This window comes from Achroia grisella, unplaced genomic scaffold, assembly GCF_030625045.1.
Source record: "Achroia grisella isolate CSIRO2021 unplaced genomic scaffold, CSIRO_AGI_Agris_v1 utg906, whole genome shotgun sequence".
Classification (NCBI taxonomy): domain Eukaryota; kingdom Metazoa; phylum Arthropoda; class Insecta; order Lepidoptera; family Pyralidae; genus Achroia; species Achroia grisella.
The window spans coordinates 492,651-512,056 of NW_026713064.1; the positions used below are offsets into that span (position 1 = coordinate 492,651).

A 19,406-nucleotide genomic window follows, 5' to 3' on the forward strand; every position below is an offset into this window, starting at 1 on the left:
GGGTGTTATAAGTTTAACATGACTGTAGATTTGTGTTGTGTTGAACATTTGTGTCTACTGTCTGTTGTACTTTTGTTTTTTTTTTTCGAGAATGGAATGGTGTGCCTGTCTAACGGCTTCCGCTGGCGGGGCACCAAGGTCAACATGTTTGACCCCCCCCCCCCCCCCAGTGCATAGTAGTTATTTGAATCCAACATGGCACAGATATCTCAGATTATGTTTCACTGAAGTCAGTCAAAAATATAAATTGACACGCATAGTTTTCTTTTTGTATGTCGGCTAGATTTGAATTCACCACCTGTTGGGTGTAAATTCGGCTAATAAACCACTAGGTAACGACGCTCTAGTAAAAAGTAATTGGAAGAAAATTAAATTAGGTCTGATGTTATCCGGAGTGCATAATATGTGGAGCGGCGCTATACTTAAATACCACAAAATTAACCGTAATACTTCAAACTCCTTAGGGTGTTTAATAATTGCAACTCTGCACGCTAGTGCTGTATATATAATGAAAAGGTAATGACCCTTTGTCATAATAGTGCACGTACTAGTTTGCCCAGTATATCTAAAAGTTCTTTGTTTCATTCTCAACTAAAATATAGTAATAAAGAAAATTAAATTAAAATGAAAAATAAAAATGCAATTTTGTCATATAATTTAATAATAAATTCATTTACCAGAGTTAGAAATTACGTCTGCGTGGGTACCTCAGTCTCTATCTCTTATCTATCTAATTTATTCACCAAACTGCTAGCTTTGTAATTTGTGTTACGTTTGTAGAGTGCGATTAAATAGTAAAATTACTAAATAAATAAAATGATATGTAAGTCTTTTTGGAATAACTACACATTAGTGGTACTACCCGAGTCATAAGATAACATGATTTTCGTTGCTATTTCAAATACATAAAAAATATAAACATGACTTCTTTTAGTGTTAAAAAAAGTTAAGGGTTATAATATAAATATATAAAAAGTTATAATAGTAAATATAAATTGCCATGTCATATAATTTAATAAGCAATTATATGACCGCTTCCAAACTTTAGCTGGTATGATGGTCACACTTCATATAAAATTTTATTTATGATGTATATGTTTCTGACAAGGTTTATAAGAGACACACTCCTATAGAGAGACGAACAATGTCGGCCCTCTAAAGATTCTTTATAAGGCTTCATTTAAACTAAGGGAAGCTTTGTAGAAATTTAATCATAGCCTAAGCACAATTTAATGAAGCGAATCTAATTTGAAGGTCCTGACTACTCAGAAGATAATGTACTCAAATAAAATAGATAAACATCTCTGGGCAATTCACAAAGAGAGAGAAAATACTTAATAAATAAATATATTTCTTTGTATAACATATAAAAACAAATGTTTGTATAGTACCACGTTCAAACCCATGATTATCAAAACAACTGAACCCCGAGCTGGTCATATTAAAAATATATTTATAACAGCACACTAATAGCTACTTAAAATACATTCTGTAAAAGTTATATTTGCAGCCACTCTAAGTATATTAGATAAAAACTATTCAGCACATAATACACCCAAAATACATTAGAAGAACAAATTATCGTGATACTTGTGAGAGTGCACCACTAGCGCCATAAAACAAACAGTCTGCAGACAAAAAGTCTATTTGCGTCAACCCTAAGTCCACTATTTTAGAGTTAATTTAATTTTCCACAATGACTATCCCTGAATACGAGAGTATAACCGGCATAAAAAACCGACTGGATCTCGTAATTGCACTAATTAACTCTCGGAGTCACGTACAAATTAAGATGGCGAAGAAAAATTCAAGTAGAGCTTTGCTGAACGAATGAACGGAAACGTTCATTGGTGTCGTTGGCAATGAAGAAGAATTTAGAGAAGACATTCTTTTTTATCACTCCGATTCTAAACATAATCAACCATTTAGGATCACTTGTAACTAACTGTAAAAGTTGCTTAAAAGTGACGCTTATTGTTTATTATTTCTTATCTTATTCTTTATATCGTATGATATATAAATAAAATTTAACCAAATTTGAATATTCTTTTATCAATCATCATTTGTCCATTGTTTTTCCACTCGGCATGCATATCTCCTCATTAGATAATATTTATACTAATTTCACGACACCAGCCTGGTAAGGCATTCACCTATCTTTTGTTTCTAGTATTTGAATAGTCATTGACAAATGTCAAACTATAAAAATATATTTCTCAAGCCATTTCATTGTCACATTTATTTTGTTATTTGCATTTAATTTCTCTATTAAAAATTCAATATTTCTAAACTCTTTCCAACTATATATTGATTTCATGTAGGCTGTCTATTAAAAGGAATTCGGCATATATATATATATAACACTGCTTGTCTATTCTATTATAATCACCAAGTAATTTGTGTTTTAAATACGATTATTTATTCGTATTTCGTAACCAGCGGCACTGTTATACAACGGAGTAGTAAAACTTATTCATTATTCATTCATACCCACTATCTAATGTCATACAAGAAGCGTGTAATTATACTAACTAATGTGTTTAGTAGTAATGTAATTATAGGAACTGAAGAAATGTAACAGTTGGCAACACTCCCTTGTATTATTTTTGTTTTCAATTAACTATAACGGGTATAAACACTGTCGATTAACATAAATTAATATATTCTGTTCTAGAAAAGATAATTTCAAAAAGAAAATCGCAATTTCTTTAGTTTGTCGCAATAATTATAAATGTAAAATTTTTACCTATTTGAATTCCCGAATCATAATAATCGTTTACGTTTTGTAACTAATAATAATCTTTTTAGATCAGCTTTCAAAGAAAAATCACTGCATAATACATCTACTCGTTTAAGGGCTACTTTGCCAAGCCACACACATAAACACATAGACATGTTAAACTTAAACACCCCTATTTTTGCGTAGATTTTTAAAAATACAGTAGATGAATTAAGAAATTCAGGACTACTTACTGTTTAAAATACATAAATGTTATAGTAAAATTTAAAATAAAACTTCAATTTAAGAACCACTAAAGAAATTGTTTATGATGTTCCATAAAGACACAACATTTTAGGTGAAATCTTTACACCAGCTGTTATTAATTCGTTAAACGAGCATGTTCCAACACGTGGCTGTCAATGAGGCTTTATTAAAAAGATTACGTCACAAAATTGTTCAGCACTATAGCAGGCAATGAACACGGCATATAGCACGTCACTTGTCAGTGTGTTTAATATTAAATTACCTACGTCAGTCGTGTCTTACGCAAGTGACAACGCAAAATATTCTTCTTTCTAAGTTGGTAGAAAATAAAATAAGTAATTATTTTTTATAGACATATTAATTGAACGTACATCAATCAAAAGTATATTACAATATGTATGGTGATTTCACCAATGTAGTGCCACACAGTTTCATCTCTCAGCAAAACGCCACGCAGCTTCCTTTCTAAGCTGTTTCTTGATTGAATTAAAATAAAACAATGAAATTACGGAATATAACGCATAACATCTTAGTCCTCCGGAATGACTAGTCTGGTATTGCAGGCGTCAAATGATAATGTGATGTCCGTAATTATGGTAATTTTCAGTCTATTTGTAGATTCCTTAAGATGTCAAAAGGCAAAACACCCCGTCCTCCTTATAATAATTAAAAAGTAAGAATCTTTACGAAACATTACTCCAACTGTCATTAATTCATGAAATGCTGACAGCATGCTAACTTGTTTAACACCTTGCCTGCCGTGGATGAGGCTTTATTGTGACGTCACTAGGTTGTTCAGCATTAATAAAGGTAATGAACGCGCAATGCAGTCACGTCACTTGTCAAGGCGTGTTTAATATGAAATTACGTGAGGCGTACCGTACGTGTGTACGATGCGCCGGCATCCCGCCAAATTATAATATGATAATGACGTAGCAGCGCTGCCGAAATGCATCCCACTGAAAGGCTAACTCTAGTAACAACGTTAATCTAAAGGTACTGAAATAAATTAGATTATGTGTACATACATAATTTAATTATGTACAATTTGGTTTTTTTGTAATAACTGAGTTATTGTTTTAAAATTATTGGCATGTTTGTTCAGCAGATTTTAGTATCGAAATAAGAAAAAGAAAACAAGTGCTTAATTCAACTGTACTTTTTATATACCTGCAATACAGACTCTTTAGATAGGTACTAGAACAGGACCCCTAGAGTAACAAATTAGACTTTATTTAAAAAGATTGATAACAATTTTTCCTGCGCTTCTATTATATTGCGGGAGACAGTGGGATACAAAGAGAAAAAATATATTTTTGCTTAATTGTGGTTTAAGTATAGGTTTAGTTAAACCCAAATTACAAAGGACGGCCTAATTATGCAACATTAAAAAATAATTTACTGTGCCTACGTTTTAATTCCACTGGATTTTTTTTAAAATGATTAGTAGGTTTCATTTTAATGGCGACAAAATTATAATACGGGTTGTAAATAAAAATACGTGTAGATATCAGAAAATGTCTACGCTTTAGAAAGAAGCTTAGCTTAGTTCTACACGCACAGAACGGCACAAATGAAAGGCAAGATGCGGAAAACAGAGTCCAAATAACTCATTATCATATTACATTACAAATGATATATAAAATCTTGAACAAAGTCTCAAATGTTGTCTAAACATTTTTTATTGAGTTATACAATGAAGAAGGAATATTGATTTGAAGCATCGGATGCATTGGTATATATGTATATTACATATCTACAACAATTTATTACTAATTTAACCTTTGTTTTCTATTGGTTACTTAATTGTGAACTAGACATAAAGTCAGAACTATATTTTATGTTACACTTACTGTTACAACTCGAATGAAAATGAAACTTGAGTATTTTACATTTTATGTTAATCAAATCTACTTACCTCCTTCAACAAATTATGTATTTGGGTACTGGTAGTGTGGTGCATTGATAAAATATTACATAACCCATTTACTTAGTACGCAAGTAAGGTTGAATACTGAATGAATCTTGAATTCTTGACCAAACTGAGTACTGAGATTGTTGCATTTCCACTTACATAACGATGACCAATAACGTGCAATAAACTGAATACCAAACACGCTGATTGCTATTGAAAATCCTATTTGTAGACAATGTCGATCACTATAGTATGTATTTGGTACAGAGGTAGCAGTGTCACGCGTACGTGGTCACTGTTGCCTTTTAAACAAATAACACGGATATCATTGAATACATTGTACTGAACTTCACGCTACTTACCTATTACTAAAATAAATAAGACTTTAGTTAGTCAAAGTCACATGTATATAGGATATTTTAGCCACTTACGTATGTACGCAAGAACGCGTACAAAATATATCGCATGTTTACAGATATATACAGGATATTAGGAACTCACAGACCTAACTAGGATTTAAAGTCAAATTTAAGTTGTTCAAATTTAAACTCAATTTCTACATATTAAATTCTATAATTCAAAACTACTTTTGCAATAGCATATTGTAAAAGAGCTGTAATTATTAATTATAATTGCCCAGTATTTATGAGGTCGTTGGAAAAAATATCGATTGTCTATATGTATTACTGAAAGTATTGCATGCATACTTCTTTGCAATTTCGTTATACTTACAACAGTAAGTAAAATATACTTACCTATGTCAACACATACTATTGCTGCTTGTCAAGCGTATAAACACCGTACGATATGGAACAAAAAAAAGTAAATCCGAGCACAGGTGACGTCACTTGAGTGACCTGTGAGGGATTACAGATGTAAGCCGCTCGCAGGATCGTCGCTTCAAAGCGGAGCCGACTTACGGACCTCTTGTGGAGGTTTTATGAGCGCTATATAGATGTAGAACCATTACATCCACATAATTAGCCATATAAGTAGTTTCGTGTTGGTAATAGCTAATATAGAGGTTTATTTAAGACTAGCGACCCGCTGTTGCTTCGCACGGAATAATTTACTTGAATGCCTATATTTTAAATTAGATATACACCGTGGCAAAACATCGCATACTGCAATCAATGTCACGAAGTAGTCTTTCCATGATGCGAGCACAAACATATATACAGTCAAAAACGCAGTTGTCTTGGCTTCTGTCGCAAGATATAGACGATATTCGTTTTTTTTTTTCAATATATATAATGCACCAAAATTGGTTTGTTACAATTTTAATTTTAATTTTAACAATTTTAATTAATTTTTTTAATATATTTCAAATGACAAACAGACTGATTATCCACCCGATTATAAATGGTAATCGTCGCTCATATCATATGCTAGCTTTTGCGCGCGGCTTCGCTCGCTTTATTTTATTTCTCCCTTAGGGGTGGAATTTATCAAAATTCTTTCTTAGGGCATGCCTACATCTTAGTAGCTTATGCATGCAAAGTCTCAGCCCGATCGGTTTAAAATTGACAAAGTTTCATACAAACTTTCATCCCCTATTTTAACCCCTTCGGGGTAGAATTAATCAAAATCCTTTCTTAGCGGATGCCTACATAACATTTACCTGCATGCAAAATTTCAGCCCGATCAGTCCAGTGGTTTGGGCTGTGCGTTGATAGACCACTACTTCAGTCACCTTTGGGTTATATATTATATATTTAGAAATGAAGAACACCTACACATATCACGTTATCATTGCGCCTTGCCATGGCGGAGAATTAAGATGTCATAAATCTTATCCTGTATTTTTTGTACCTCATCTCAACTTACAAAGCAGACAGCTTGGCCGCTTAAATGACAAATAAAAGAATAAGGTGAGACCCACCCTCGTTGAGGAAGTTCACCACCGGTCTATAAATGTATAGACAAGTATAAAGTAACTATTCGTGAGTTTACTAATAATTAAACAGACATTAAACGTAACACATAAGTAGCTACTTCGTATTCGTATAACAATAACCTTTTTACGAGACATGAACGTGATTAAGTGATAAAAATAACCAAAATACTAATTTGTCATTACGTGTGTATTCATGTGGTAAACAATCGATTTAGAATTAAGATGCTCTTTTTCACAGGATTGTCATTTAATATTATAGGTTAGCATTTTCTACAGACGTAATTTCTTAGGATAGCTGGTTCGTTATTGAGATAAAATATATTTTTGTTTGCTGCATTTTACAAAAACTGTAGATTTTATTTTTGTTTTTCAATTTACAAAATTAACAAGTATTTTAGTAAGAATTATAAGGTACATCAGCGAGTAACATAGTCTATATTTATTTAAATAGATATAGCCCTACTATAGTTCCATTTTTGCACAGGCCTTATTGGTCACTAGCCTATAATATGATTATAATGAAGAAAGTGTATAATTGTTTTTTTTTTTAATAATATAATATATTTAGCAAAATCGTACATAAATATGATTATAATGAAGGTATCCGAAGTGTTTAATTGTTATATGTTTATAATAGATAATTTTACCTATAGAAAGCTATATTATTAATGATACATAGTGGCAACTAGTTGCACACCGCGGTACTGTCTGCATAGGAGACAGTACCGCGGTGTTCAACTAGTTTCCAATAAAGTGCCTAACAGAAAGTACATTTTCAGCGGATACATAGTAGAGTAGAATATAAAACAAACCTCACACTCAGACTACAGATTCACTATCGTAGTCTCCCTGCCCCTCCCTGCTGCCCCCGCACGACTACCGTCGCCATGGGAAATACGCCTGATTGCGCTCATTCGCTATTCTACTGGCCCGCGTAGGGTGCATTCTGAAATTGGCAGCTTTCCTTTTTTCCCAGACAGCGGAACTCGCTTTGACGTCCGCACATACTATATATTGTTTTATATGACTGAATATAAAAGTATTAAGAGTCAGGAAATAAAATATTTCTCATACATGCAATCATATTCTTCTTTTGCACAGTTTTAAACACTGCAACCTCTTATACCCATAAAACCTTGTCTTATTTATTTAATAGTGAATTAGTGATTTATTCTCTGAAGCAATGACCATTAGTATGTAGCCAATATTTAGAGTTTTTTTTAAATTCATTATTACCTCTTCGGTCTAACGACTCAAATGATCTTTACAAATTTAGCATACAATTTTAGGTGGAGAGAAACATTACTTCTTACTCCGGTCAAACCTCGGCTTTCACTACTAAAAAATTAACAATAAATTTTTGCATGATAAGTTAGTATCGTGTCTCTGTTTATCCTGTAACAGCTTGAGAGTAGATAGTCTAGTTAAATAAGCACGCATATTCATATTTCAACTCTTGGCACACTCCATATTACGGGCTATCGGGCATGTAGGCACTTGTACACATAGGTCTCATCAATAATGCTACAATATTTAACAGCCAGTCAGCCGAATCGACATAAAATTGCCTGAGGACTTTCATAACTATTTAGTGGAAAACATTTGTTGCGATATTATTACGAGTTAATAATAAATGAGACCATTTTGTTTTATCCATTAGTGACAAAATAACATATTATTATTTCGGCTGAAATCTGTTGTGGTAAATCACTCTAAATAATAAATTATACAGTCCGATCATTTACCATAAACCTTTAGATCTAATGTTAAATTTATAATACCGTTAAAAATAGCTCATTTATCTATTGTTTCTATCCTACTTTCATGAGGCACGTCGTTATGACGTAGCTGTTATATTATTATTGATATATGCAAGTCGTGTGCAATTTATCACAACCATCATCTTCCGTTTAGACACGAAGTCTTTAACATACCAATTACTATCACTTAAAATGATACGTAATTACAGTTATTAAAAATAAAACCTATATCGACATAGATAGGGCATAATATGATTTGACTTATTATGAAATGTAACCTTACGTAAATTAAAAAAGTACATAGATAATTTGTATCTATAATGACTGTTTCAAATTATTTCACATATTTACAATTGTACACGTATATATACTACACTACTATATGTATACTGTAATAAATATATCCCGTGACCTGAATTTCTTGTAACAGCGTCAAAATATTAGGAGCTCTTAATCACGTTTTCTTAAGAATATGTATCTACTTTTAAAAATAATAGTTAAATAGTTAAAAAAGAGTAGCTGTCAAGTTCCTTGGAGGTTGCGCTCGATAAATAACAACTTTACAAAGTTCACAGTAAATTCATAAAAAACAAGATTTAACACTGTTTGGAACACTATAATGTTCAGTAAAAACTCACAGTAAAGAATACAGATGAGTAGGTACAATGGCGTCATTTCCAGTAACCCAATTTCTTCCAGCGGTTACGTAGTGTATTGTTTTAATGCGGATGATAATTAGTTATACCATAAATATCTGAAACTTCTAATATCGCAGGTTGAAGACTGGGGTGTTACTAGACGCCTTGATCGTCCAGTAACATCCCAATCTTTAGCTGACCAGATATATGGTAATTTATTTTTGCTTTTTTTATGGAACTGAAATTTCAAACAAACTAACGAACCGATTCGATCTAAGTAGGTGATAATCCTCGCTGTATACATGACCAGAACTGACATAACGTAACCAAGTAACGCCCGTGACAACGCATGACAATGCATCTACCTTTTGCGCTGCCATTTTATATCTGAACTGCTCTTACAGGAAACTACTTGGTGATAGAGACAGTTAAAGGAGAATAATATCGGTATAATTGCATTAATGTAACAAACTAGGTATAATACAATATACATATATATATATTGTTTGTACTGACATATTTCAGGTTGACAATCCATTTGTCACAAACTGGCTCTCCCATTTCCGAATTCCGGTGTCGAAACTAGGGGAGGGAAACACCCTTTTGTGTACCACAGAAAAATTCTTTTCTATTAGGTTTCAAAGGCTTTATGCAAAGTCAACAGTAATGTTCACGGATCGTAAAAGATCAGGATAACGTCAAACTATAAAATATCAGTGCCTACAATAATAAAAATGAAACAGTAAGAGAAAGTAAATTCGAAATAAAATCATGGAGCAAGACGCGGTACGGTAATAGGGACCTTTTTTTAGAAGTAGTATAGTGCGAAAAAAAGGATATGCTGTTGATTATATTTTACAAAGGGCGCTCCAAATCCGTGGGAGGACTTATGAAAGAGATGCAGACCAACTCCTATCTGACGGATACGGAACTTCAGTCTGAGAGCATCACTAAGAGCTCGACCCCGGCTCAGATTCGCATGCTTTCGATCCCTGTGTGATAATTATTATTTATTATTAATATACGCGCTGTGTCGAGTTCCATAGTTTCATTCCTTAACATGGTTCTTTACAGGTGACTTCGCTTTGATGGTATTATTATTCGGACTACACTCAGAAAAAAAGATAAACACTAATTATCTCATATATTATATTAATGATACAGATTTCACTATAATTTAGACGATTTCCTCCGGGAGGTTTTTATGTATTAGACACGCATAGACGAGTAGTTATATATAAACTATATATTCGTGTAAAGCCGAGGAGGGTCTAGTCCATGCTATGTACATAAAATCAATATGTAACACAAAACAACAAAACGTCTTTGCCGAATTTAGATCCATCTATACATAGTTATTCTTGCAATGCAATATGACCATAGAATGTAAACTATACTTAACTTATATAAACCTTTAACATCGGGTCAATTTAAATTCCAACACTGTTAAAAAATAAATGTTTGTAGGGTAATAGGTACCTACGACCTACTAGTCTATTGTTTTGTTAAATAACGTTTATTAATGTATCTATAAAAAATATTATATTTCTTTTATTTTAAGATAATTTCCTTGAAATACCGATTATAGACATGACAAAAACATACATGTAACCAACCACATAAGTAAACAGAGTTAAAATTAGATTCATCACAATTAATTGCTACCCTAAGTAATCCAGTATATTATGTATTTATGAAGATATCACATTACATAGACACAATAAAAACACTCTAATTAAATGCTGCATTTCTAAAGAAATCATCAAAATACATACAAGTTATTATTATTAAGCTCTCTCGCCGTATCATTTTAATAGGCAGGGCTTATATTAGGGTGAAACCAATCAATGTACTAAAAACACCAATACATACGTCATTATCCTTTAAGTACATAAATATGTAAAATTAAGTATTACGTGTATCGAGACGATCAGGGACCGTAACGGTGGCAGGGCTTACACAACCGCAGTACATATTAACGCGATGCGAGTGGGCCGCAGCAGTGACACGCCAAACGCCAACATGCACTACACCATCGCTGTGAGTAGTCCTTACGATAGTTTACAATTAAATAAAAAACATTGTGCTCAGTTTTAATTTAGAAAAGTGAATTAAAAAGTTGGTTGAATAAGTGCTAATAAAATCGAACAATAGATGTAAAAAAGGAACAACCCTCAAATATAAGAAAAAAACGAATGGTCCCTTAAAATGATATCGATCGGGATACTAATTGTGCCCCAATTGAAACCGTTTTTCCGTAGAGTTAGTTGGGGGTAGGGAGCATCACGAGAAAAAAACTGTACCGAAATCCAGAAAATGACGAATGTAGTCGCTTAAAATAAAAAAAAATATATAAATATTGTCAATATCTTATATGGAGATCTTTAACCATTTTTTTCTTTGGCAAAAAAAACCAAATAGGGCCGGTCAATTCTGTTTTTGAAGTGATGTGCTAATATACATATATTTAGGTTAACGATTTACAGAGAGAGCATTTACATGATTCCTTTATTTTTAACTAGCTGTAATTCGCGATTGTGACTATGTTTAAGATAAATATCTTTCATCTTAAAAATAGGCCTATGTCCTCGTGCTACAAATCGAAAATTTATTTTCAGGTCAAATAAAAAAGTAATAAGACGGACTGACAAATACTTACGTTTTTTTTTTCAATATTAGTATGAATTTACGTATAAAGAAAAAATCTTGACACAATAATTTGATTGGTCTCCAATTATTACCATGAATTATGTGTCTATTATCCATCACATCAAAAAATACTTTAATTCGTCTCTAACATTTCATTTGGCTGATACGAGTATCTAAAAATAAAGTTACGATCGTAAAAAGCTAAAATTTACGCTAAACAAAGTATCCGTTGACCTTATACATCGACCTTTTAAAAAATATTCGTCTAAATTATTTTGAATTTGCGCATAAATTATTGACAATATTCGTCTACCCTTATGTTTAACCCTCATATGTCACCCTCGATAACAACACCTACTCTTAATGCAATACATTTTAACCGATTTAAAAAATGTAAAGATATATTTTTCTTGTTCTTGTATTTAATATACACCCTTTGTTATTAATTGTAATGTTATCATGATGATAATTACTATTTCATACGTAAAATTTTGTTTTTCAATCGATAAGTTTCGCTCTCATTCAAATTTCATCAGATATCGCTGTTTTTTATGAAACACAAAATGCTCAGTTTGTTTAATATAAAGTTATTACTTTTAAATATACCCGTATTTATTCTCTTTACATTACCTACTGAATTTAATGTTGTCACTATGAAAGTTTTATATAAAAAAATGTTTTACAGTTAACTCTGACCGTATTGATTGCGGGTCACATGGCGTCTCCTGTGCCAGACCCAGACCCTCATCATACTCGGTAAGTTTTTTTATAGTTTACTAACACGTTAATTATACGTTATCTATACATATAATACAAATATAAACTATTATTGTAGGCCTTCTATCGACTTAATTTAATAGAATAGAATTAATAATTAATAGAATAGAACATTGATTATTAGATTTTTTGTCCCTTTGTTTGTGTTTGTAGTTACGAACGGAATATAATAATAAATAAGTAAAATACAGATTTAAAAAATCTATTTATCTAAAATGTAATCGTAATAATACAATTTATTAATACAATAATATTATTCTAAAAATTAAAATATATAAATTATAATTTTGTAAAAGTAAAAAAAAAACTAAAAGAAAGTAAAGTCACTAAAACTGATTCCAATTTTATGAAATTATTGCGTAATATAAATAAAATATAAGCACATAGTGGATTTGAATACAAAATGTCCTTATTAAAACCCTGTAAAATAGAAGTCAATATATAAAATTACACCTATAAGGTACATACATTTATTATGAACAAACTGCTTTTCTGACGGGAATATATGATGGCGTCATTTTACAGCTAATGGACTTATGCATTTCTTATAACACCGCCATCGAAGTGAATATACCTAACAAGCTGATGGATCCATAAGAATATATAAGTATATACATATATATATCAAACATATTAAAATAATCTATGATTTCGTGGATAACTTTACAAAAACTATTTTAAGTAGATAAATGCACTTAATTTCAGTTTTTATAGATTTTATACTACACTACATAATACATACTGTCCTAAGTGGTATACACCTTAATAATTTACTTATTTTATAGATAACTAGCTACTCGGCTACCCCGGCTTCGCACGGATGTACATGTATTATATATATACCTTCCTCTAGAATCACTCTATCAATTAAAAAAACCGCAACAAAACCGTTGCGTAGTTTTAGAGATTTAAGCAAACATAGGGACAGACATCGGCAGCGACTTTATTTTATACTATGTAATACTGATAACGAAATGGCGCACTGCGCTGACATTTAGCGCTGGCGGTGCACAAGTAGACGATCAGCCCATCGTGGCGAATTCATAAGTAATAGTTAACCACGATAGTTTCCAGGGGTCAGCCTGTCCTGGTCAATATGTTGCTAGCAATGCGGTATAAGTCCACATAACTAGCAATCCCCTCCCCCACTTTAACTATTCATGAAGCTATATTCAAAACTACGTAGCTTCTGACCGCGACTTCGTCCGCCTGACTATGATTGACCGGGATAGAATGTACCCAATGTATTTTACATCCATAACGGTGTGTGGTAATGGTACGGTGTACGGTAAATGAAACAAACAAACAAGCATTTTCGTGTCTATAAACCGATTTATCAAATAATCATACAAAATGTTTTGAAAATCTTAATCAAAGTCTGTGTGGTGTGTGCGATCACGAGACACACGTTTGCTTGTGTGTAAGTACACACAAACAAACATCAGTCTCAGTTAATCCTACGATATTGACATATATTCTCGTAGATAAAAAAAATCATCTCACAATCGTAACCTCAATTTAGATACTAGTCATTTAGGCTACCTATAGCTCACCTACACCTGTCAGCCTTTCAGCTATATAATACAAATTACAACTAACTTATTTATGTTTATTTTTTTCAGCATAAGAATCCATATTCCTCAAGACGTGCATACTATTCATCATCATCATATCCAGACATATCCTGTGATAAAGGAATTGCCTATCATTAGAGAGGTCCCTATTGTTAAGGAAGTGCCCATAATAAAGACTGTACCTATTGTTAAGACCTTACCAGTGCCCGTAGTTCATACTGTAGCGGTTGAAAAACCTGTACTTCTACCTCTTGGTTGGCACTGAGTGACAACACCAGGAAAATGTTCTGTATATAATAGTATAATCATGTTATAGGGATGTTTCCGAAGATATCAATGGTGGAGACTTAAGCTTCTATGATCTCCTTTAGTACACCTAATTAAAATGACAATTACAGTCACAACCCGACGTGTTTTGTGTTAATTATATGTATAAAACTGATGTTTCGATACGGACAATGTAATAATAACTTTGTTTGGTGTAACCGTTAATATCTGTAATGTTTTACTCAATTACGTCTATCAATTGACAAGATAATAATACTCTATAGACCATAAATTTCATATGTTGTCATGATACAGTAATTGGGTCACAAGGTAATACATCAAACGGTATTAAAACATTGTTAGATTTATTAAGTTAATGTCGCACCTCGAAAGCTTTCGATATTCAATAACATAAAATGCTAAATAGCTTTCATATACACGTGTTTTTGTTGATTACATATAAATAAGCTTTAAGTTAAAAAAATATCGAATATAAAGCATACGTAATGCTAAATGTTTATTTTTTTATTTTTATATTACTAAAAACATATACTGTCAAAATGCACTTATAGTATAAAATGTAATCATAAATACATAATAATTTTCAATAAAAAGATGAAGTAATATGTTGTATAGGTAATAAAATTAGATGTTCTAAATTAGACATGTTCTAAATCGATTTCTCGAATCGATGATTTTGTTGAAAATTATCAATTTTGATGTGTCAATTTTTTGACAATGTCAAAATCTAATTTCTCAAAACGAACATCATAGTAAGAATCTATCGTGTAAATAATTTAACACAAAACAATATCGATAACTTTTGTGCAATAAATACTTATGTTAAAGATTTTTTATTTATCTGTTCATTTGTCAAAATGACAAAATTCACTACACGTCACGTAAATAAAGCGTAAAACTGCAGGAGGGAAGAATACATTGGTCGTGTTAACAGACTTTTAATTAAAGTACGATAATCTATCTATCTATAACCAAGGGGTTGGTAAAAATATTGTCATCAATTATTGTTGTAGTTAATCGTGTCTTAACACGAATAGTTAAATACATATATATAAATAAATATAGTATAATAGTAAATAAAAGTAGCTTTACTCAAAGTATCTACTAGGTCATATAGGTACAGCGATGTTGATGTCGGTAGATGCCACCACTATTTTCGAATACCGTCACTAGATTGCCCAACAAAATATCGCGATACACAACTTCGTACGAACGTAGTTTGAACTTATTTATCAAATTTTAATATTCAATTAACAATATAATAACTTGTAATAAACAGAAATTTTAAAAAATCATTACCTTCAAATAAAAAAAAATGAAGTTGTATAATAATAAATTATAATTCTCAATAAAAGGACAATCATATTGAAGACCACACGTAGCGATAGAATTTTCAAACCATTTCACACCATCAATGCACCATCAGATCAGCTTTGTATATGTATCTATGCGCAACTGTGAAAATTATTTGTACATAATGGGCGGGTCCATTGTTGAGGTGTTATCTCGGCGAGCCGTGTTGCCCTATTGTGGCCATGTCAAAATTGAAAACCATTTTGTTCATGGGTCCAATAATGTCCGAAATATTGAACGTGTTATATTGAAAATCTGATGATAATATTAGGAGATTGATTGATTTTAAACCGACCACAATAACAAAAATGTGTAGTTTTAATTAAAAAACTTACTTGATTCAATGCTAAGTTTAAACTTAGCATTCATTTAAAAGATAAAATTATACGAAAGATATGAATGTTTATGGTGTAACTGACGAAGTGAAGTAGAGAGCCCATATATTATAAATAGAGTACCAAAGAACTGATTAACAGAGACATAAATTAACAATGAAATATTCAATTGTAACCTTTAATTTTATGTAGAATACGATTCACTGACACGGAAAGGATCATTAAAATTATTGACTAAAGACAATATTGCGGCTCAAAATGCTAAGCTTAACCACAGATAACATAATATTACATAGCTTAACCAAGCAATAAAGTAACATGAGCTACAATCACAGCCGGGACTCCTAGCCCTAACTTTATACCCCTCAAAGTTATGAAACTTGCTAAAACTTCTAACTAGGTACAAACACGTAAAATGTACAATTAGATGTAGATATGTACATCAATACGAGATTTTGTATATACTCAGCAATTTACATATGTAGTTGGTTTATGATAAGTTCAGTGAGTGTATAAACTCGGTTCATCCCAAAAGATAACGAACTGATGTTCAAATATATTTTCATATTTCCTCGCACCAGAATCTGTATTTTCTAAAAGGTTTTAATGTAGTAATAAAAAGAAAGTTTACCTTCTCGTTAATAGTATACTCTGTATCTACCCCTAACTTGGATGCAAAAGGTTCGAATCTGGCTGACACCAATAACTTGCATGTCTATTTATATTTCTGACTGACTCTCCATTCGTTAAAACATATGAAACTAAAGTAATTTGATGATGGCAGTAGATTCCGGAATAATTTAAATAACTTAGCGAACTGTAAGCAATCCAGTTGTATTTTCTTGATTTAAATTTAATAATCGAGGTGTCATTAGATTGTCCATAATTATAGGAGTAGTGTAGATATTAAATATTAGGAATAATATATGTACAAGTATCCACATTATGTTCTACAAAATTCTGTAAATTTCTATAGAAATGATTTTACCGATAGTGCTAAATTCTACTGATGCCACTAAGGAATACTTACAAACTTGAGTTACTGCTCTTTATTGTTGCTATTTTCGTTTTGTAGGCGTTTCGGGATATCGGTAATGCAAAATATTATATGGGACTACTACAAATATAAAATATAAATGCAAGAAATAATCGTAGAAATCTATTTCCAATAAAATTTTGGTAATATCGCAATATACACAGTTTTTAACATAAGACAGTTTGAGTTCAGAAGAAGATAATTAAAACTTAAATAAAGTCATCCTTCAAAATTTTACATTTTTGTAACAAGTCATATTATTTTTGTTCATATATTTACCTCTTCTAATAATTCCCATCACCTTCAACTTATTCTTCTTTTATGGACATTATTTTTTAGACTTTTACTTTCTCTCTTATTAAGCTTTCATCATCAGCATCAACAAAATGCATTGAATTCTAGAATAATAATATCGAATCCCAGTCTCCACTCTACTTGCCCGAAACTTTATAATCAGCATTATTACTGTTAATATTTAACACTTCATATTTTTAATTCAGACACAAGCAATCCAGCCAGTGATTTGAATGGTTAATGCTCAATTAATTCTTTTGTAAACAGCAGATAAACGTACTGCTGTGAATATAACCCTTGACAATCCCGATAGCGTGTTACACAAAACTGAGATAGCAATTTAAAATACAGTTTAATTCAATAAAATTATTTGCATGGAACAATGGAATTTCATGTGGAATAATTCGTTTATACTTGTGGTTGATTGTGTTTAATGAGCTCATCTGGATGCTCATTAATGCATAGTTACAGGTACCTTGTTTAATAACAACTGCACATATAAATGGGGAAGTACTTATTTGGTTAAAATCCCTTTAGGCGCCGTCCTGACAGGTTTGGCGCCGGGTCGACCTCCATGATCATAAAGTTTTAATTTCAGGACTCCTATGGTGTGTCCGATCAAAAGTAATACTCGGAAAAATTTACGGATAAGAGGCATACCCTCTTAATCTTCTGAAAGCATTAGTGGTATCACAGGTCTCACATAATGAAGTTCGTAGTGCCATTCATGTATATAAGAGATGGTTACACGCCATTTTATTAGACAATTATAGTATTTAGGTGAAACTGTTAAATCAGTGATCATAGTAATATTAAAATACTACTCATGTTTTTAACTCTAACGTAACTATGAATACCTATTTGTACTCTTGACTCTAGACAATATTGTATGTACATAGGTACGCCCATGTTTGCTTATCCGCAAAGTTTTAATACTATATTTATGAAATAAGTTAGCACCTATAATCTACTAAACTTTTTATACCATACCTAAGTTTATGCTACCAAAGAGGCACTAAATTGTACAGAAAACAAAAAGTTCCATTATTAATGAAGTGAAATCATGCGATCCGATGTGGAACACCACGTGATTTCCGGAAAATTATGGCCTCAACGAAATTTTTAAATTATTCAACGCGATAACCAATTATACAGGCCAGTAATCTCTCTAGCCGGGACATCGGAGCGGAAAATTTGTTTCGGATAAATATATCGCTTCAGCTCTTTAACTATTTTGTCTAGTCTGAGAAAAATATGATTAAACCTTCATCTTTTACGGTAATTAATTGTTTTTTTTTTGACAGACAATAATGGGATGATCCTAGACCAATGATAATGCGTATGAGTAGAGAGAGAGAAAGAATAGGATGCAATCGAATCATTTAGCTCATCAGAAATTACAATGACGAATTCTCAGAAAACTCTACCCGTAATTGCTAATAAGACTAAGACCTTCTAATCAGATAGATTAAGGTATAGGCACTATAATCACGACTATGTTCAGATATATGGTAAAGTAAGAGACGTCGACAATCACATAAATATTATGAAATAAAAAAAATTTTGAAAATTTTAATAACAACGAGTCATACATAGGTAACGTTAGAAAGTTATTAAGTATGAAAGAAAACAATTTACAATGATAATATTAGGTTCAATCTTGTGCAATTGTATAGTGACAAATCCCCAGTGAACTAGCTAGCTGAGAAGTGACACGTGAGTTACAGAATGCTAAAAAGCTACATGCATTCGCAACCTTTCCAAGAAATTCAGTAGAGAAAACGTAGAGCTCACTTACATATAATTATACATAAAATGAGTAAGCGAAAGATGCAAGGATCGTGGCAAGTGGCGCAAAAATGTCGCTACATTACCCCCTTTGGAACTCAAGAACGTAAGACCAA

The 19,406-nt window shown here is 31.8% G+C and overlaps 2 protein-coding genes across 7 annotated transcripts in view; one reads left to right on the top strand and one right to left on the bottom strand.

Annotated features, from left to right (window-relative positions):
- Positions 1 to 19,406, bottom strand: part of LOC131853868 (semaphorin-1A) — a 344,763-nt gene that overhangs the window by 281,849 nt on the left and 43,508 nt on the right. The window lies entirely within an intron of this gene.
- On the top strand, positions 11,211 to 14,461 carry LOC131853869 (uncharacterized). Its single transcript, XM_059204945.1, has 3 exons — positions 11,211 to 11,236; positions 12,531 to 12,601; positions 14,245 to 14,461. The coding sequence occupies exons 1-3, from the start codon at positions 11,219 to 11,221 to the stop codon at positions 14,459 to 14,461; spliced, it is 306 nt and encodes a 101-aa protein (XP_059060928.1). The 5' UTR covers positions 11,211 to 11,218.